The 21023-nt window shown below is 55.6% G+C and overlaps 1 protein-coding gene across 1 annotated transcript; it reads left to right on the top strand.

The window, feature by feature from the left end:
- Positions 1-6: 6 nt before the first annotated feature.
- Positions 7-21017, top strand: GLTP (glycolipid transfer protein). Its single transcript, XM_029922694.1, has 5 exons — positions 7-197; positions 15021-15079; positions 16055-16188; positions 18793-18943; positions 20741-21017. Exons 1-5 carry the CDS (start codon positions 95-97, stop codon positions 20921-20923), a joined length of 630 nt encoding a protein of 209 aa, XP_029778554.1. The 5' UTR covers positions 7-94; the 3' UTR covers positions 20924-21017.
- Positions 21018-21023: the final 6 nt, after the last annotated feature.

Below are 21023 nucleotides of genomic sequence, written 5' to 3' on the forward strand. Positions count from 1 at the left end.
CAGTGACGGCCCCGGCGCTGACGGCGGCGGCCCGGGGGGCGGCGTGGACGCCCGCGGCGCCGGCTGGGGCATCACCGCCGGCCTCGACCCCGAAATGGCGCTGCTGGCCGAGCACCTGCTGAAGCCGCTGCCCGCGGACAAGCAGATCGAGACGGGACCCTTCCTCGAGGCGGTGTCCCACCTGCCGCCCTTCTTCGGTGAGCAGGGGTGAATGGGGAAGGCTGCCCGCAGCTCTCCTCCAGAGCGCTCCCAGATGCACTCGAACCCCCCTTCTCCCAAGCATCCTCCAGCCATCCCTGTCCTGGACACCCAGATCCTATTTCCTCCGGCACCCCATATTCTCCCTCCCCCGGACTGCTCCCAGATCCCCTCTCCCCGCAGATGGCACATCCTCCATCTCTTCCAGACACTCCATTCCTTCCTCTCCAGGCACCTCACATTCCACCGTATCCTTAAGGTGCGCTCCCCCTCCCCCACCCCCGCCCCCGCGCCAGTTCTCTACTTCCTTGGGCTCCCCCTATCGTCCCTCTCCCCAGACACCCCTGACACTTCCAAATCCTTAATTTCCCCAATTTCCCAATCCTCCCATCTCCCCGGAAGCGTCCCGCCCTTTCTCCCCCAAATCCTGTACCCCTCACTCCATCATTCCCGTCTTCCTTTTCAGAATGACTTTCAACTCCCTCCCCTTAAAATAATCCTTCCATTCTGTAAGCCCTCACTTTTCCTTACATTCTCCCAGCCTCCCCCTCGCAGGACCTTGTGAACCCTTCTTTCCTCACAATTCCCCCATTCCAGATCAATGACACCCCACCCCTGCTCCAAGGGAGGAAGGATCAGGATGGAGGTTTTGAAGAGGGACTTGCAAAACTCTGGCACCCCTTTCTAGGGGGAACTACCTAAAGTTTTTCCTCTATTTAGAAACAGGGGTCAGGTCAGGGGAAGCTGCTCTGTGGGGTGACGTCAGACACAGAGTGCTTGGCGTGGGCTCCAAAAAGAAGCCCCCTGCCTCATATGTCCGGTCCAGGAAGGCCGTGGGAGCATGAGGAAGACAGTCCCTAAGCCAGTTTCAGAGCCTCTTTTCTGCCCTCCCTGAGCCCCGCCCAGGTCCTGGATGGAAAATCGGAAATAGAAGACAATACCATCTGCCCCTGCCCTTTGCCTTTTGGGTCCTGGCTAAAGGGTGCAACTTGACCCTCTGCTTTCGTGTCTTCCGTGTGGGCTTGCCCAGCACCCTGCCCTGCTGGTTCACTCAGTGGCCTTGCAGGAAGATCCCAGTCCCAGGACGGAGTTCAGCTGTAACCCACAAGCCGATAGAACCTTGACTTGGGGCTGAAGAGATCTGGCACACAGTCCCTGCCATTGCCCCTGAGTGGGTGGTCCCCTGAAATGGGTTTGCTGATCTCTCAGGCTAGCTGCGAGGGGTCAATGTGTGTATAAAGCTGTGAGGCCTTAAATGCCAAAATAGATCTTCGCTGTTGGGGGGTGGGGGGAGTGGTTATTACATCAGTTCCTGGATCCAGTTTTGGTTCCTTCATGTAGTAGCTGGTTAGTCAGTGTTTGAGTGCAGCCGCCTGGTTGGTGTGACCCCCAGACCTGGTTGAGCCACCGGAGAGCGCGGTCTTGGGCTTCCATGTCTGCGGCTGCACCCTCAGTACCCAGAGCGGTGTGTGGCACATAGTAGGTGCTTTGTCCATGCTCATGGAATGTACAAAATGTTCTTATCATTTATCTCAGTGTCGAGAGGCGGGGGGCTTGGGAACTCACTGGCTTCGGCATTGAGGAATTATTTATTTGCAAGCCCCCCACCGCCCCCCGGCACCTCTTGTTCTCTGAACATTGGCAGGAACCAGCCAGCTTGCCCTGGACAAGGATTCAGAACCTGTTTAAGCTAATGGTTCTCCACTGAGGGCAGTTTTGCCCCTCAGGGGACATCTGGCAATGTCTAGAGCCATTTTGGTTTGTCACAGCTTGTGTGTGTGTGTGTGTTGGGCGGGGTGTAGGGGCAGTGTTGGCGGGGTGGGGTAGTGTCGTGCAGGGAGGTGCTGCTGGTGTTCCTTGGATAGAGGCCAGGATGGGGATGTGCTGCAGAATCCCCTACGGTGCAGACGTCAACTGTCACAAAGAATGGATCCAGCCCCAAATGTTAGCCGTGTCTAGGTGAAGAAGCCCCAAGTTAAGCTCTCCTTATCTTCAGCAAAGGTGCCCCTGCTGTGGTTCTGCTGTTGGGGACACCCTCATTGGATGTGATTATCTGACTGCTTTTAGAGGGGAGGGGACTGTGGCCGCTGGAGCCAGCAGGGCCTGGACGCCAGCATCCCCTCCTCCCTTTCTTTGATCTCAAAGGACCCTTGTCTTCGCTGTGAGCTGTGTGCTGTGGGGCATCACATCTGCTGACAGAGGCGCCACTCATAGAGAAGCCTCAGGGGGTGGGCCCACCCTGAATAATTCTTAGCTTCTTAGTGCTCTTAAAAATAAATGCGATAATCCATTTTGAACCATTGTGCTGGTCCGGGAGAAGAGATTCTCCTGAGGGTTTAGGTTTTAGGATTTAGGAGGATGCTCCCACCAGTGGCTTTTCCATGGTCCGTTGAGATTCACTGTGGGCTCCAACACAGCGGCTCTGTCTAATCTTGGGAGCCTCTGGTCACCTGGGTGATGCAGGTGGCTTGCATGTGGCTTCTTGAATGGGGCAGGTCTGGCTTAGTGGACGCAAAACATCTGAAAGTGGTTGCAGCCACACTTAACCTCAAAATCTGGGTCACCATGGCCTGGCTGACGGTCAAGGCTGGATCACGCTTCGTGGGGGGGCCATCCTGTGCATTTCGTGGCATCCCTGGCCTCTGCCTACTAGATGCCTGTAGTACCTCCCCCTCCCCAAGTTGTGACAGCGCCTCGTGCAAGGAGACAAAATCTGGCTTGAGAACCACTGTTAGTGATATAAGTCGGGCAGAGGGCTGAAAGCTGTTTTGCTTTAAATGTTTATTTTTGAAAAAGCGCAAGTGGGAGGCGGGGTAGAGGGAAGGGAACAGAGGATCCCAAGCCCGGTCTGTGCTGACAGCAGTGAGCCCAATGTGGGGCTCGAACTAACGAACTGCAAAACCATGACCTGAGCCGAAGTCGGGCACTCAACCAACCAACTGAGCCACCCAGGCACCCCAGAAAGCTTCCTGCTGTCAGGAAGATCTGTTTATTGAAGGAAAAACTCTGCGAGAAGAAATGATAAAAACCTCCCTGTCATTTATTGAGCACTTACAATGTACTGGTTCTCTGTGTCCACTAATCCTCTCAACCTTTTGAGGTCGGGTTTGCAGTTTGTTTGTTTTTGTTTTGAGAGCATCTCTGTTGCATTCTGGAATACTTTCCTATCAGACTCATTTTTATCCGTCTTTAAGGGAAAATGCGTAAGTGGCTTTTTTCCGCCCAACCACACAGCATGACCATCTTCCCAGGCCAGTCATCATTTGTCATGGCTGCTTCAAATTCCTTTGTTTGAATGTGACCGTCCTTTAATTAACCAGTCCCCTGCTGTTGGCTTCTCTGTCTGTCTGCTCTCGCAAACAGTAAACAGCGCTGCAGTGAACATCTTCGCCGAGGTTTCTTTGTGTATTTCTTTTGTTATTTCTCATTTTAGAAGCGAAATGGCTGGGTTGATGGATGCGAAGGCTTTCGGAGCAATCGTGTGTCTTTCACTTCTGTCGGGAGTGGTTTGTGGCAGAGCTGGTCGGCCAGTGAATGCTCATTCCTTGGGCTGCAGGTGTGGTGTGGCGTAGAGCATCCTCCTCTCGGGCTAGCCCTCCGGCCTGAATCTCTGGCGTGGGACAGGCTTTACTATGTCCAGTCCCTTGGCCGGCTTCTTGCTCCACCTTGACCCAGTAATTGGATCTCACCACTGAGTGATCAGCTTCCAACTGACTTCTGTGAGGCCTCCTCTCTCATCTTTTAGGTCAATTATGCAGCAGTGTTCTCCAGTACTAACAATTAGCTGGCGGAGGCGGTGGGAGGGGGGAGGGAGAGACTGTGATGGCATTTCATCTGGTCACTCCCTGCCTAGAAGCCTCAGTGACTCCCTATTACCCCACCTTGAAATCTGGGCTGTAGCCTCTCTGGATGGCTTGCAGTCCCACAAGTGGTGCCATGCTGTCACTTGTCTCTGTCTGGCACACCCTTCTCCCCAGCCTACCACCTTCCTTTTGGCCTGCTGGGCTCCATGTACCCCTACGGGAAAAAGTCACCTCATCCAGAAAGTCTTTCCCAACTCCCTTAGACTACCACAGAACCTATCACATTCTGTGATGTTGAGCTATTTCAGCGCCTAGCCCCTGGTGAGCTGGTGATATTTGCTGAGTGAATGCTTTTGGTTCCATTCCCAGGGTTTTTCCCCCCTGGGTGCTTCCTAGAAGCAGTTTTGCTTTTTTCTCTCTTTCTGAATTAAAATATATAACTCATGGGGCGCCTGGGTGGCTCAGTCAGTTAGGCGTCTGACTTCAGCTCAGGTTATGGTCTCACAGTTTGTGAGTTCAAGCCCCATGTCGGGCTCTGTGCTGACAGCTCAGAGCCTGGAGCTTGCTTCAGATTCTGCGTTTCCCTCTTTCTCTGCCCCTCCCACGCTCACACTGTCCCTCTGTCTCTTTGTCTCTCTCTCTCAAAAATAAACAAACATTAAAACTTTTTAATAATAGTAAATGAATAAACTTTAAAAATACATAACTCAAAAAGCATACCCATGGCAGACATTATTAATCAGTCACGATACCACTCTCTCCCTTCTAGTCTGGACACGGTCTTGGTGTTTTTCTTAACGTCCTGTTCCAGGTCAGTCAGACGTGGTGCATAACGTCACGCCTGTGTGTTCTCACTGTTGAGGGACAAACCAAAGATGCAGGAGATGAAGGGAATGATCTCCATCTCTCAGTTCTTGAAAGCCAAGATCTGGGGATGATTTTTTTCCTTCGGATCTCTTTCCAGAGAATCAGGTCTTACAGGTATCTGGTGCCCATTAAATAGCCGTAGGGAAAAGCCCAGAAAGAGTGATTCCCTATCCCTTTGGTTTAGGGATCATTCTGTTTGGGGTGAGGGGGTGGTGGTGGCCCGGAAGCACAGAATTATTTTCTTGTTATACAGCCAGAGAAACCGAGGCCCAAGAGGTGAGGTGACTTGCCCAGGGTCACACAGCCAGGGGGTGACCAGTAGAGTCAAGCCAGAGCTCAGATCAAACCAGAACTCGGGCCTCAGGCCTCAGGATTCCTTAGCAGTGGCCTTGGCATTGTGCCTGCTCGTGGTCCTGGCTTTCTCTCCGGTGGAGGAGAAACGCCCTCCTGCCCTGCCTGGGGCCACCTGCACGGCCACTAAGGAGTCTGGGGGCACAGTGACTCGCCGTCCAAGACCACAGACCAGATACACAGCTTTCCTCTGAGGGGGGTGCCTCGCAACTGGCCTGCCGGGCTGGGCGCATAACCCTTGCTCACCTGAATGCAGATTTGAAGGACTGGGACATAGAAGTCCTCCAGTCATCCAGACAGGTCAGCCTCTCCTGTAACTGGGCCGTGGCGACCCGCCGGGAGCCAGCCCCCCTGACCCCCCTGGGCCCGGGAGCAAGAAAGTTCCCCTTCTTCCGGGGAAGTTAGCTGCCCCATTGCACAAGTACCTTCTGGGCCTCGGGACCACCCATCAGATCCCGGCGGGGTTCTGTTTTTTTTTAAGTTTATACAAGTAGATGTTTATTTTTGGTTTTCTGTTGAATATCCCAAGAAAGATGAGCAAGAAACTGGACTGTCTTACTACAGCAGGTTAGTTATCGTTTTGGTTGAGTGTCTGTTGAAGGCTGGATTCTGTAGGGACGCGACGTAGACTGTGTGCCCGGGAGGGACGCTTTTAGAAGGAAGAAACGGTGTCCCTGTGGGAGGAAGAGGCCAAAAACGCCCTCCCTGCAGTAGGTTTCTGCAATTTTGAAACTGCGGACTCTCATTCTTAGCTGGTGGTGCATCTGCAAGTAGTAGGTGAGGGACCACTAGACTTGAGGAGCACCTACTGTGTGCCTGATGGCCTTCGGACGCGTCCCGCTCATCTGGCCTGGGGACAATCTGAGGAACCCCCGGTGGCAGGGCCGCCGCTGGCCCCGCCGTGTTAGCCGGTTGTCTCTGTGACAGCTGCAAGGTGGCCGCTTTTGAGGCTCAGTCGGGAGAAGTCACTTTGAACTTGGGTCTGTTGTCTGCTGAAGTCCTCGCTCTGAAAATCATGGGTGGATGAGTGGAAACAAACATGGGCCGAGCCCACCTGAGCTTGAATCCGGGTTCCACAGTGCCAAGGCCATGTCCACACCTAAGTTCATCTCCTAGCCAGGCCTGCAGCCCCGACTGTAAGGCAGGGAGGCTGGGCCTCCCAGGAAGGATGGGGTGATCTTCCCAAGTGATTTGGTGCTCAGTGCCCAGAATCACTCCATCTTTGTGCGGGTAGGACAGGTGGCCTCAGCCTTCAGACACTGCCGCACAGCGCTCGGGAAGGAAATGAAGACCTACGAAAAAGAAGCTGTCTCTCTGCCTGTGGGCCTGGTGACTGATGGCCAGGGCCTGGGCCAGCTGCTGGTCTGAGACTGCTCCAGCACCCTCACTGATAATATCCAGAGGCCAGCGCGAGACCCAGACCCCTGGCACCCCCTGCTTTGTCCTCCGGTGACTGCGAGTAGATCCTCATCATCTCCGTGTCCAGAAAAGTCTGGCCCTGAGGTCAAGGGCTGAAGTCTGGCTCCTGCTCCCAGAGGGACTGAAATGGAGAAGCAGGAGGGAGAAGACCTAAGTCCACTCTGTCTCTTGCTCGCTCATCGAAGCCTTCCTGGGCACAGGGCTGCTTGGAGGGGCAGTGCCCCAGTGTGAAGGCCGCAGGGGCAGAAATCGGGCTGTCCCAGGGCCCAGCAGCGCAGCCAGCAGAGCGGAGTTGCCCAGCCGGTGTCGGATGGAAAGGGAATGGAAAGAGTGAGTGACAGAGGGCTTTGCAAGATACAGTGCATGACCCCGATCATAGCTAGCATGACTCCTGTCTGGAGTGGCCCCCATGTGCCAAGCTTTGAATGAGCCGCAGTCTCATTTCCAGGCCTTCTAATGACCTTACGGATTCGGAGGAATTAGCACCATCTTACAGTAGAAGAAACCGAGGTTCCGAGTGGGGAAGGGATTTGACCAGGTCACAGGGCTGGAAAGTGGTCCACGGGGCTGAGACGCGCGGGCTGGGTCTGCACCAAGGGAGACCTCGGAAGTCTCATTCAGGGCAGCCCTTATTCAGGCCCTTCCCCACCAGGGGGGCGGGAACGCCAGGAAATCCCCATCTGGCCTCAGAGCGCTGGTTTCAGCGAGCCACCTGGAGCGGCAGAGCTGGTTCTGGTCTTAGGTTTCATTGCTTCGGTTTAAAAACCGCCTGGGTGGATGTTCAGACCTTTTGTTGGCTTCGGACAGAACGGTGTTGCTTGTATGGGGCCTTTTTTTTTTTCTTTAGCGTGTTAACTGTAGCTGAGCTTTTAAGTCATTACAGCTGATCAGCCCTCTCCAGGGTCCCATAAAAGCCAGCCGGCTCACACTTTCCTGTGCTCGGAAATGATTCATTTTCTGCCCTGCCGGTCCCCCAAGTTCCCTTACTCCACTCTCGTCGGAGAGCCCATTTTTTTTTTTTTTTAATGGTCTGGAGTACATTTGACGTCCTTATTTTATGACGGGAGGTTTCCTGCTAATTGTATCCATATCCATCAGCCAGCCCCACTTTCTCTTCTCCCTCCCTTGCTCTCTTTCTCCTGCGGTTTCTCCGTCATTGGGAGTGTTCTTTTCTGGATTTCCTCTCTGAAGAAAAGCTTTGCCTGTTGAGAAGGATGAAAATGATGTTATAAATAATAATAATAAGCATAAAGAATACTTTCTGTTTCCCTGAGCACCTACTAGGTGCCAGAGACCAGGCAAAGCCCTTTATACACCACCTCATTTAAGCCTCCCATCCACCCAGTGAGAGGAGGTCCTGAGGTGGGGTCCGTTATCAGCCTCATTTTACAAACGAGGAAACCGCAGCTCAGAGAGGCTAACTAATTTCTCCCAGGCTACACAGCAAGTAAAGAAAAATGAGTTTCCCAGCCACATCCCCACTTCAAGGCTGGCTTTTGCCAAAGGGGACCACTGGGGACAGAGAGAGTTGGCCTGCCATAGGGGTGATTTTTAATTTGAAAGCAATGTTTTGGATTGTTTCTGTTTTGTTTTTAGATGTTTAATTTTGAGAGAGAGAGAGAGAAAGAGAGCAAGTTGGAGAGGGGCAGAGAGAGAGAGGGAGATGGAGGACCCAAAGTGGGCTCTGCGCTGACAGCAGAGAGCCCGGCGTAGGGCTCGAACCCATGAACCACGCACGATTTCATGACCTGAGCTGAAATCAGGAGTCGGACACCCAACCCTCTGAGCCACCCAGGGGCCACAGGATTATTTTGTGAGTCTTCCTTCCTCTTTGGACAGTAACATTTTTAAACATGGCAACTCACAGGACAACAACAGTAAAATGCCTTATCTCGGTAAGTTTTAGTTTTAGGAAGGTGGGCATTCTCCAACTGGGCCTTCTCGCAGACTGAAGCATCACGTGCACACACAAACACACACACACACACACACACCTGCGGATTAATAAATGATTCATCTCCATCAATGGTAATTTGAGTGCCTTTCATTATGGTCCTGTAAAATCAATCTGCCCCATGTCTTTACAACAGAACCTTATTATCCAGCTATTGAAAAAAAAAATTGAATCCGAAATAGAACCTTCCCAAACCAGGCTCCCAGCCTCAACAACACAGGCATCCTGTTCTTCCTTTTCCAAGTAAGTATTTATGCGTTGGGGCAGGTGCTCCCATCCTGAATCACACAGGGTGAAAGCGAAGTCTTGTGTCTAAGAAATGGAGCGCTTTTTATTCCTGTGTGAAAATTATTCCTGTGATGGAATGAGGGGGGTCCAGGCAGGGCAGCTTGGTCGCCCCGGTGCCCGGTGTCCGGCAGGTGCCGTGGGCAGCTTGCGTACGTGCTACGGTCGTGCTCAGAGCATGCGTAACAGCTGATGCTTCCCAGCCACGTTGAAGCCAGAGAAGTGAGTCTGGTTCTGGGTGGCGTGTGGTGACTGCTGGCCCGGGGGCGTTCTGCTCTCTGGGCAGTCCGTCTCCCTCACGTGAGCCGTGGCGGAAACCCAGGCAGGAGGTTGTCCAGCCGGAGTCGTCACAGACGACATGCACAAAATGCTCGCTTTGCACCTGTACCCTCTTATTTTCAAGGGGCGCTGACCCCCTTGGCTGTTTGTTTCCCAAGTATCCAGCAGAATGAAAGCACTGCATAGAAAGCAGGTGGGAGTGACCCTCGCCTGTCAAGAACAGTTTCTTTTCAACGATGCAGCGTGGTCCTCAAAACCTGAACACGCCATGTAGAGCCATTTAGTGAAGGGTCGGGGGAGGGGCCTGTGATGTTACCGGGCCACACTTTTATCATAATTCCTGTTATCGATGATGGTCCTATTTAGAAAACCACAGTTAGCTTGCTGTATGAAAGCAGGGATACCTGTGTTACATTTCGATGGGCTCCATCCAGAGTGACTGAACTAGAGAAGGTTGGTGCCTTCACAAAATTAGGTAGCTAAAAAATACTTTGCTGTTTTAATTTTGTCTTCTTTTTATTATCAAGATAAGGCATTTTGTTGATGTCCTGTGTCATGCCATTTTTCCATCGGGTTGGGTTTTTCTTATTGATTTATTAGAGCTCTTTGCACATCAGGGATAACTATCTTTAGTCTGTGGTTTGTTTCACAGACCAGCCCTCCAACCATCAGTTTGTTGTTTGCCTGTGATTGGTGACGGGGTATCTCCTCATGCCCCATATCAGAGGTTTCTGGGTTGTGTAATCAGATCTGTGATATTTTCCTTAGGCCTTCTGGAATGGGTAGCGTGCTTAGAAAACCTTCCACACCAAACAGAAGGGGACAGTTAACCAAGGCTTATTTGTATTTAGAATCTGCCCATTAGGGGTGGTCCTGTGGAGTAAGACAGCAGAGTTCTGATTTTTCTTTTCTTTTCTTTTCTTTCTCTCTCTCTCTCTCTTTTAAACAACTTCCTTTCTCCCCAGAGGTTAGATGAGGAACTAGGAACCCATCCAAGCCCCCTCCCTTTTGGCAGAGGGCTTCTGGGTGGCATTTTAAAGAGCCTGTTTGCTGACAATAAAAACCAACTTTGAGGTATCTGCAAAACTGGTAAAACAAGAAAGGTAATTTTGGGGCACGGCTACATTCTGTAGGAAAGGTAAGACTGGAGAGCGTCACGCTCCATGCAGAGCAGGGGCCAGCCCGAGTTTAAACTATTCAAAAGGCCACCGTGTGCTTGGTGATTAAAATCATCCTCTGCTTTTTCTGTCAGAGTACTCTCCTTTTTGGTGAGTTCACATGGCTGGGAACATTCTAGAAAGAACGGCGAGGGAGTCGTGGAACCAGTCCTGGTTCTGTAATTATGTCTGAGCGCCTGGCTTCCTCTTTGTGACCCTAGGCAAGTCCCTCGGCTTTCCTGGGCCTGGCAGCCTTGGATGGCACCAAAGACAGACGAGCCCAGAACCTTCAGTGGCTCACATTGAAGCAGGTTTCAGCCTCAACTGCACCTGCAGCATGTCCCATTCACGCAGCACCTGTGGGCCGGGGACAGTGGGGGACCTGCGTCCACGGTTGAGTCACTTGTCCAACGTCACAGAGCAGGAGGACTCAGAGCAGCGCACTGCCTCTTCCCTGGCCCCAGGCGGCCTGCTCCCAGGTGCTCCGAAACGGACCCCAAGGTGCGTGTCTGTGTGTCCGCAGAGATGCCTTCCCTGCAGGCAGGGAACTCTGGGGTGAGCCTCCCCACCCCTCTCCCCCCACCCCTTTGCGGTCGCTCTCAGCCCCTGCCCCCTCCCTGCTCCAGAAGTGCGCTGGGGTCCTGCATTCCTGCCCCGGTGGAGCAGAGGCCGTGTCCGTGCGTGGTGGCCACGACACACAATACCCCCCGCTGTCAGGGCCCGGTCCCTGCTGCCCACGGCGGCCTCGTGACCCGCATGGCGCACTGCCAGGGGAACGCGGAACAAAAAGCCTTTCTCCCTGCCAGCAGGGCAGGGCCGTGCAGAAAGTGCACAAGCGCGGATTTCAGAGCCGGGAGGCCCCGCATCTCGGAAACGCACACGGCGGGGCCTGTGACACCGGCACCCGCACAGGCCAGCAGGCCGCCCACGCTCGGTTGGTGTGGACCTGTCCCGAAGCCCCGGGTCTGTATCTTCGCCCATGGAAGGCGCTCCTTGAACTCGGCGGAGCAGTGAGAGCAATCGGGGGTGCACACAGGATGCCTCCCCGCTCACAGCGCCTACCAGGGCAGGTCTCACTAGCGCCTGCTTCGTCAGACGGAGAAACTGAGGCCCGATCCCCTTCCCGTGTTCTCCGCCATCTGCTTGTCCGGGCGCTCAGAACCATGCATTGGGTCAGTCGGCACCTTGAAAAGGCGAATAGAAAATGAGCCTGGAGGGAAGTTTCCACAGTGCACTCACTCCAAGTGCCCGATGGGGTCCAGCTCCATGCCAGGCACTGAGGGGCAGCAGGTGGGACCCCAGCGACCAGGTCCCTGCCCTCTCAGAGCTCCAGTCCAAGGGGGAGATGGGTGGTAAATAGAATTACAGGTGGAACCACAGTCACGGTGAAACGGACTTGGAAAAAAGCCAAAGGAAAAAGTATGATTTTCTGAGCAAAAAACAAAACAAAACAACCCCACAAAGACACAAACCCTGACTTTCCCCCCAGCATGTTAAATATGACAATTTTCTTTTTTCTTCTAATTTTTTTAATGTTTATTTTTTTTGAGAGAGAAAGACACACACGGAGTGTGAGCAGGGGAGAGGCAGAGAGAGGGAGACACAGAATCTGAAGCATGTTCCGGGCTCCAGGCTGTCGGCACAAAGCCCGATGGGCTCAAACCCATGAACTGAAATCATGACCTGAGCCGAAGTCGGACACTTAACTGACCGAGCCCCCCAGGTCCCCTAACAATTTTCAAGCCTAAGGTAACATTGAAAGAATTTGACCGTGAGTATTTGTACAGCCACCACCTGCATTCTGCCCTTACTGTTTTACTGCACCTGCCTATCCATCCATCAGTTCACCCTGTATCTTTGGACATTTTATGTTTTTGGAGGACGAGGACATGAGGCTGTCCCCCAGAGCTGAGAAGCAGCCAGTCCCCGTGGAGCACAGGGGACCTGCCTGGCCCCTGTGAGGGTCAGCATTGGTGACCCCTGGCTACACGGTCAAGAGGGGGCCAGTCACTGCGGCTGCCCCGCTCACATTGCTGTTTTGAGTCCGGAACGGGAGTCAGTCATCGTGGGCCCCAGGGCTGGCAAATTCCACGACCACCCCTGCTGGATGAAGTGAGTGGTGCATCAGGCAAGATCAGAGAGCGCGATGGATAGTTTGGGGGGCCGGAATGCTCAGGATTAAGCGGGGCAGGCCACCTGGACCCCCAGCCCAGCCCCTCGGAGCCACCCCGCATGGCCCCTTGGAAGGAGGCTCGGCCCCGCAGGCCCGGGAGAGAAGTCCCATCGCTGACAGAAGGCTGGCCAGTCAGCCTGAGGATTCTGTGTCTGGCAGGCCAGATGGCAGCCCAGGGACGGAGGGGGCTCAGGAAGGCAGAGAAGAGAGGGGACATGGGTGCAGGCCAAGTGTGCCTTCATTCGGCAGAGATCCTCCGGGGCCTGGTGGCTTCTGAGCACAGCTGGGTGGCGTTTGCTGGACCATGGAGTCTGAAGTCATGAAAATGATGAAAATCCATTTTATTGAGTGCTCGTGCACCAGCCGCTCTGCTAAATGCATCCAGGACGTGGGTTTTTACTTCCTGTGAACATCCTAGGAGTTAAGTACTTTTATTGCCCCATGGGACAGGAGGGGAGCGAGGCACCCCGCTGAGGACGCTTGCTCAGCTGGCGTGTGGTTGGGGCAGGATTCAAGCCCCATCTGGCTGGGTGCCTTCCCCGCTTTCCCCCGCTGGCTTCTGGGGTATTTCAGGTGTAGTGTCTAAAGGCTGTTTCCTCAGCACATGTCTTTTAACAGCTGTGCTTAGACTGTTCCAGACGGCTGGCCAGCTGTGCCAGGTCACCTTGGGTGGAATTCAGTCTGCAGCTGCCCCTCCCCCAGGCCTCTGCTCCCGCGCGGTCAAGGTGGCAGGTGCACCGAGGCCCCTGGCCTCTGGCCCGGCACTGGCACTTCCCTCCTCTGGGTGTGGTGCCCGCGGTGGCCTGTGTCCCCTGGGCCCTGTGGTCTCTGGACACAGCAGTGAGGACAGGGAGGATGTTTGGGGGGAGGGGGCACAGCTGGCTTCAGGCTCTGAGGGTGAAGGTCACGCTGAGCCTGCTCCAGGGAACCAGCCCTTCCCTGCGTGTTTCCTCCATGCCAAGTCCTCAGCAAGGGGCTCTGGCCTGTGGGGTGTCTCAGATCCTCGTGGCAGTGCCAGGGGGGTCACAAAAGAGGGAAAGGAGGGGGGAAGGCCACAGACTGCTCAGAGCCCCAGGCCCGGCCAATTTCAAGGTCTGCCTTTCATCCACTCGAAGGTGTCACCAGTGGGGCGCCTGGGTGGCTCGGTCGATAAAGCTCAGTCGGTTAAGCTTCCAACTCTTGGCTTCTGCGCAGGTCATGATCTTGTGGTTCATGAGTTTGAACCCCAGGTCAGGCTCTGTGCTGGCACAGTGCAGCCTGCTTGCGATTCTCTGTCCTCTCTCTGCCTCCCTGCCATTCGTGCTTTCCCTCTCACACTCTCTCTCTCCAAATAAACTAAAAAAAAAAACAACCCCAAAAAACAAAATGTTGTCACCAGTAACACCAAAAAGGGAAAAAAACCCTCTAATTAAGAAAATTCTGATTCCAGGGGCGCTGGGGTGGCTCAGTTGGCTAAGCAGCCAACTTCAGCTCAGGTCACGATCTCATGGTTCGTGAGTTCAAGCCCCGCATCGGGCTCTGTGCAGACAGCTCAGAGCCTGGAGCCTGCTTTGGATTCTGTATCTCCCTCTCTTTCCGACCCTATCCCGCTCATGCTGTTTCTGTCTCAGTAATTTAAAAAAATGATAAAAAAAAAAAAAGAACCTTCCGATTCCAGATATAAACAAAATGTGTGCCTTGGAAGTGGATTGTTTCAAGTCCTGCCCGCAGCATCTCTGATCGGCCCTGTTGCCCCATTGGCTAGATGGGAAAGCGGAGGCCAGTGTGTGCAGAACAGGGTGGGGGCTGAGCCCACGTTCTTCGTGCTGTGTTAAGTGGCTGGGACCCCATTGCTGACGTGTTCTCCCGGGCTCTGATGCAGGGTCTCTGAGCCATGGAGCCTCTGCGTCACCAGCTCCTTTCTTTCTTACGAGCTGGTGAACGAGAAGGTCGTTTTTAATACATCTGGCTCTTCTCCTGCCTCATACGATTCCTCAGTCTGCCTCCTGGCCAGCTGGTCAATTAGCGGTGATCCACCTTGTTGGCCAAGATGGGTTTCTCAGAGCATTAGTCCTGCCAGGTACTGTATGCAGCTGTGCTGATCAATGTGGTAGCCACCGGCTGCGTGTGCTATTTACATTTCAGTGAATGCAAGTCAAATGAAATCGCAAATTCAGTTCCTCAGTGACACCACATTTCAAGTGCTCAGTAGCATGGGGTCCATATTAATGCAGATACAGGACATTTCCATCACTGCAGAAAGTTATGAGCAATGCTGTCCAAGAAGGAAGGGTGCTGTGGATAAAAGGGTGTCCTCCCTAGATATTTCAGTTGCATTTTAAAGGCTCTGACAAGTCCTGCAACAAGAAACTGGTCTCACCTGGAGCCCAGCACTCCAAATTAACTTGCCCACAAGACCTACCACCTGTAAACAGCTCGGCTTTCCCCTAAACACAATGGACCTACCTTCCTGCTCCCACGCATCTGCGGCCTTTGGAGTTCCTGAATCTCCTCCTTGTTGAGAATCTGAATCTCTCTTCTGGTTTTGTCCCCAGATTGCCTCGGGTCCCCAGTGTTCACTCCCATCAAGGCAGACATAAGTGGCAACATCACGGTATGTACTTGGCCTGACAGCCACAGCCCGGAACCTCCCATGGAGAATCTGAACCTGGATTAGTCACCAGTGCCCTGCTCCTTGCCACTTGCTCCCCAGGTTGAGGAGCAGGGCGGAGACGTGGCCCCCAGACCACCTGGCCCAGGGCTCTTGGTCCTCCTTTGAAATCATATACCCCGCAGTCACAGCCTGACGGGGATGGCAGTCTGAAGGGTTGAGCTGAGAAGCAACCTCCTGGTTCTTGTATCCACCCCACCGAACAAGTAAACTCCAGAGTCCACGGGCGCGTTGGCTCGGCCCTTCCCCCTCCCCATTCCTGGAGAGTCCCCCGGACTGTCGTCACCCAGCCACTGACCTCCCCGTGAGGATCCATGTACGGACTGGCCCGCAGCTCGGACACACGCGTTGTCTCATTCTGTCATCCCCGTAGCCCCTGAGGCTGGTCTCATGATCCCCATTCTACAGATGAGGACGCGGAGGCTCAGCAGGGTGGAAGGGATCGCCTAAGGTCACACAGCAAGGAAGGAGCCGAGTGGGATTCAGATCCAAACTCCCTGGCTCTGACTCCGCAGCCTTGTTCCCAGACATCTTTGAGTCCCAAAGTGCCGTCCGCTTCAGATGCTCAGTGTCTCAGGTGCCATCGATAGTGTTTGGAGAACATGGACTCTGGAACCAGTCTATGCTGGAGCCCCCCCCATACAGCTATCCCTTCCCCTCTCTGAGCCTCGGTTTCCCCATCTGCAAACGGGGATAATGGCAGCAATGTCAGGATCGCTGAGGATCAAGTAAAGCAGCCCCTATAACGTACTTTGCCCCACCTGGAACGTGCTCAGTAAACATGAACAGTCATGGCAGCTACTGTCACAAGCCCCTGCTGCTGGTCCAGGTGGGGGGCGGGATGCAGGAGAGGGGCGCTCCCCGACTGGGCCTGGGGACGGCCTTTCCAAAGGGAAAACCCCGTGCACTCTGTTTCAGAAAATCAAAGCTGTGTACGACACCAACCCGGCCAAATTCCGGACCCTGCAGAACATCCTGGAGGTGGAGAAGGAAATGTATGGGGCAGAGTGGCCCAAAGTGGGGGCCACGCTGGCGCTGATGTGGCTGAAAAGGTGATGGGCTTGGGTGGCAGGTGTGTGTGGCTGTGCAGCATCGGGGGCCCCTGCTCTCCAGACTAGGAGCGTCCAACCCTACTGTCGCCCTTCGAGGCCACCTCCGTTCCTTTCAAGTATGTGAAATGCGGAGAAAAAGTGCCCAAAGGGCCAAGGCCCACCTGATGGTGAGGCTCCCCTGTTCCAGTCCCATCAGAGGCATAGCAAGTGAGTGCATACTCTGCGCATCGTGCTAAACATTTTATACACCTGATCGTATTTCAAGTGCTGTGACTTAAGTGTAGTGATCATCCCCATCTCACAGGGGGAGGCCACTGGGGCTCTGGAGGCCAAATAATGTGCCTAGGTCAGAGTCAGAGCTGGACCGCAATGGCCAAGCCCAGTTGTGCAGGTTGTACACTGCACAAAGGTGTCCTATCTAGGGCTGGTCGCATCATGCCCATGCTAGATTTGACTTATGACAGCTTCTTGGCAGAAATCCAGTGTCTTGAGGAGAAGATAGTCTGCCTAATCTGCACAGATTTGTCCCAAGGACTGGAGGCAGGGTACCCTGATAGGGGATTTGAACCCAGACAATCGTAACCCAAACTTGAGAATGCTCATAATCACTATACATCTCATCCTTCCAGCAAAAACTCGAAGCTGAATCCAGTTGTTCCCATCTTACAGATAAGGCCACTGAGGTTCAGAGACCCCGGGCCCTTTGCTTTCTGAGCTCACACAGCTCCCCACCAGCTACAGAATGCTCCTCTAGCCGTTCAGACATCCCTGGCGGCCGCCACGAAGCCAGGCACATACTCTCTGCCCGCCCCCCCCTCCCCGATGTCCCAGTGTTGCCCTCTCTCTGGGCTGCACTCAGGAGTCAGGAAGGGTGCTCCTCCCCTGTGTGTCCACACCCCTGGGAGCCGGCCGCCTCTCCCTACCACACACTGGACAGAAAGAGTGTGCTGCCTGGAGGTGCAGCCGAGTGGGCATCAGGGCGCAGGCGGGCTACATGAGCACCCGCACAGCACGCCTTAGGAACTGCCCATCCACTTCTGTGATGGGAGCCTCACAGGCCTGGGCGAGAACCGCCCCCGGGTTCGTCCATCAGCAGGTGCTGTGGGTTTCTCAGAAGGAGCAAGTGGTGGTGGTGGTCAGCTCAGACTGCTCGTGTCCCGATCAGACATGGGCAGAGCCAGGTGACTGGGAGGGCAGGTGAAGGGAGACGCCGAGCGGCTGAGCATGAAATAAGCACCTGCTGTGTGCTGGGGGTGTGGGACGCCGCATCGAACAAGTGGGGTCCCTCTTCAGACATCACAGCCTGGGCAGGGTGTCTGGCTGGTGGGTGGATCCTGACAGCAGGGTAGCGGTGCTGGGAGTGGAGAGAGTTCAGGGGGGGCTTCCTGGAGCAGGGGTGCCAGGCAGAGTCTCTGGGACTGAGCAAGAAGGGTCGGTCCCAGGAGGACGAGGCCTTGGAGAGATGGGAGGGCAGGAGAGGCCCTGGGAGGGTCTGGTCGAGCAGGCTCTGAAGGTGTGGCAGGAGCAGGGAGGGACCAGGCGGGATTGGAAAAGGGTGCTGGGGAGCCACTGAGGGCCATGAACCTGGTGGGCCACTGGGTCAGATGGTGCCTCATCCCAGCTGCTGGGTAGAGGGATGGTCATTAGTGCTTGGGGGAGGCAGGGGCTCAGGAGAGGTGGCCGACCAGGGCAGGGCTGGGATTGTCCCTTGGGCTCACTCCCACAGCCCAGGCTGATCCCTGATGGTCAAGGGCTCTGATTCAGGCATGGAGGACTTCCCTTTACCTTGCAGGTGATAAGGAGACCCTTTAGGCCCAGTGCTCCTTCCCCTAAAGGCCCCCCTCATTCCCCACCCGTCACAAACCCCCCTCTGTGCAGGGAAGGAGCAGAGCAGGTCATCCAGGGACCCCAGGAGTAGAGTGAAGGATGTTGAAGGAAGGAGTCCAGCTCGGGGGTCAGACAGTGGGGTCTGCATCCTGGCCTTTGCCTGAGCTTTTTGGGTGCGCCTCGATGTTCTCCTCTGTGAAATGGGCCGGTTGTGCTCAGCCTAGCTTCCTGGGGCCAAGGGAGCAGGAGAGGAGATGCTGTACTTTCCAGGGCCTAGAGGAGGGGCTCAAGTGGCCGCTGGAGGGTGTAGACAGTGGCTGGGGACAGTGGTGGAGGCGGGACGTCCAGGCACAAGGCCGGGCTCGCCCGTGTGTCCACAGTCCATGGTCCGTGAGCCCTCTGAGGGCCGGCGCTGGGTCTTCAGTCACCCTCAAACACTGACCCGTGCCAGGGGCTGGCCGTGTGGACACGGACACGGACAAGGCAGGCCCTGACCCGGCCTCGTCGACCTCACAGACCAGCGGGGAGCCCGGCCAGCAACAGGGCTCCCCTAAACACGGTGCTTGCGAGCCGCTGCGTTGAGCTGGGTGGTCACTTTACACGTGGGCGGGGTCAAAGCCAAGACCGTAGGAGCGGCCACCACCGCGTGCGCCTGCGCGTGTGCGTGCGCACCCGTGGCTCGCATCCCGCCCTTGCGCCCGAGGACTGCAGGCTCTGTGCAGGGGTGCGGGCTGGAGCGCGCACGGGCCTGAAGCGCCGTCTCTCTCCCGGCTGCAGAGGCCTCCGCTTCATCCAGGTCTTCCTCCAGAGCATCTGCGACGGGGAGCGGGACGAGAATCACCCCAACCTCATCCGCGTCAACGCCACCAAGGCCTACGAGATGGCCCTCAAGAAGTACCACGGCTGGATCGTGCAGAAGATCTTCCAGGTGAGCCGGCGCCCTCCTGCCACGGCTGAGCCGCGGCCCTGGGAGACGTGGTTGGGCCCCAGGAGGGCCCCCTGTGCGTTCAGGGTGAGGCTGCTGCACCGAGGGCCCGTCTCGCGTGCGCTTGCCCAGCCCCATCTGTGGCCGTGGTGGGGGTTCTTACAGATGCACTGCGTGTTTCTGTTGGGTGGGTGTCCCGTGAGCCGGACTGGGCACCTGGGGGAGCAACCCTGGCGAGGCTCTTGAAGACCTGGGGTCCTGTTTGGCCCCTTGGGTTCTGCCTGGATCCTCACCCTGGGAAGGGAGGGCAAGAAGGGCTCGTGTACCCACCAGGGCATCTGCTGAAGAGACACTGGTCCCCAGGGCTCTTGGTGTCACTCTCAGGGTGACACTGGCCAGGGTTACTAGAAGTGGGGTTTCGGCACCAGCCCGGTTGCCTGGGGGCCCCCAGGGTCGCCAGGCTGAGAGGCCCACTGGGAAGATGTCAAGAGGTCCTTGGGGTGCCCTCCACGCTGTCGCTGGCTAGCTCTCGTCTCTTGGCCCCTGGTCTCACCCAGCCTGTCCTGGCCACCCTCTCCTGCAGCCCATCCTCAGTCCCGTGAGAACTGGGGTCCAGCAGGCCGGCCTCTCTCCCACAAGGCACAGGCTGGGTCCGGAGCCAGTCTGGTACAGGCAGGAGGAGCCGGGCCACCTCTGGCTGCCTCCCCCGGGAGGGCTGGGGGCAGGGCCCATCCCGGGCGGGCGCGACGAAAGCCCTGCCCTCCCTGCACTGTGTTGCCCCCTGCAAAGTCGTTGCAACCGGCACCTGAGTGACAACAGCGTGTCCCAGGTGCCTGGTGTGCCTGGCCCAGGTCGGGCAGCCCTCGACTTCCGTTCTTCACGAACACACGTCCTTGCCTCCGGTTCACAGATGAGCCGTCTGGTGCTCAGAGAGGTTAACTATCTCGCTCCAGGTCCCACAGTCAGATGCGGGCTGGGATTCCACCTCCCTGAGCCTCAGCATCCTCGTCTTTCAAATGGGCATCAGGGAGGCCTGACCTCCAAGGGTTGTGGTAAAGAGGAAAGGAGTTAGTCTGCACAACGTGCTTGGCGCCTGGTTTACACTCAGTACATCGGAGCTTTACTGTTGCTGGTCGTAGCGATATTACTGTTCATAACCCTCCAGCCTGTCAGGCTCCGAGCCTGGGCTTCTGGTCCAGCTGCAGCCTTTTCTCTCTGGTTCTGCAGTTCAGTGCATAACTGGGTCTCTGTACTTTTCAAGTGTTAGGGCAGCCTTGAAATTTAGGGACGTGTCATCTCCCCCGAAGGACAAAAGAGGCCCCCATCCATATTAGCAACCCTCTCCCCTGGTCCAAAAGTGCCGTCTCTGAAGAAGCAGTCCACCTTCTCCAGGGCAGGGGACCCGGAGGGAAGAGGGTTGTCCACGCTGAGCAACTACTATGTGCCCTGTGCCACGCTGAGCACTTTGCACAGCCCACTGGATCCTTACAAGAGCCACATGAGGCTGGTGGATGTCATTGTCATCCCCATTTTACCGATGAGGAAACTGAGGCTCAGAGAGGCTAAGTAACTTGCTCTAGGCTTACAGCTAGTCGGCAGCACAAGCTGGAATTTGAACCCAGGTCTGCCTGTCCCCAAAGCTGGTGTCCTTCCTGCTGTCCCTCATGGGGGTAGAAAGGAATGCACATCTCCCTCTTCCTTTCCCTTCCAACGCCGTGAGTAGCAGGGACCTTGGGCACATCCTGGTGGCCCCTGCCCGTCCCCTAACTCCGTGCCCCTTCCCCTCTTGCCCGTCTCAAGGCAGCGCTGTATGCGGCCCCCTATAAGTCCGACTTCCTGAAAGCGCTCTCCAAGGGGCAGAACGTAACAGAGGAAGAGTGCCTGGAGAAGGTCCGTCTCTTCCTGGTCAACTACACGGCTACCATCGACGTCATCTACGAGATGTACACCAAGATGAATGCCGAGCTCAACTACAAGGTGTAGGCGGGCCCGGTGGCCACGCGCACCCCAGCACGCGGCCACGCGCAGCCACAGGCCAACCCGAATCACTGTGAATTGCGCTGGCGGGCCGCCCGGCCCAGCC

The sequence above is a fragment of the Suricata suricatta genome, chromosome 14, assembly GCF_006229205.1.
Source record: "Suricata suricatta isolate VVHF042 chromosome 14, meerkat_22Aug2017_6uvM2_HiC, whole genome shotgun sequence".
NCBI classification, from domain to species: Eukaryota; Metazoa; Chordata; class Mammalia; order Carnivora; family Herpestidae; genus Suricata; species Suricata suricatta.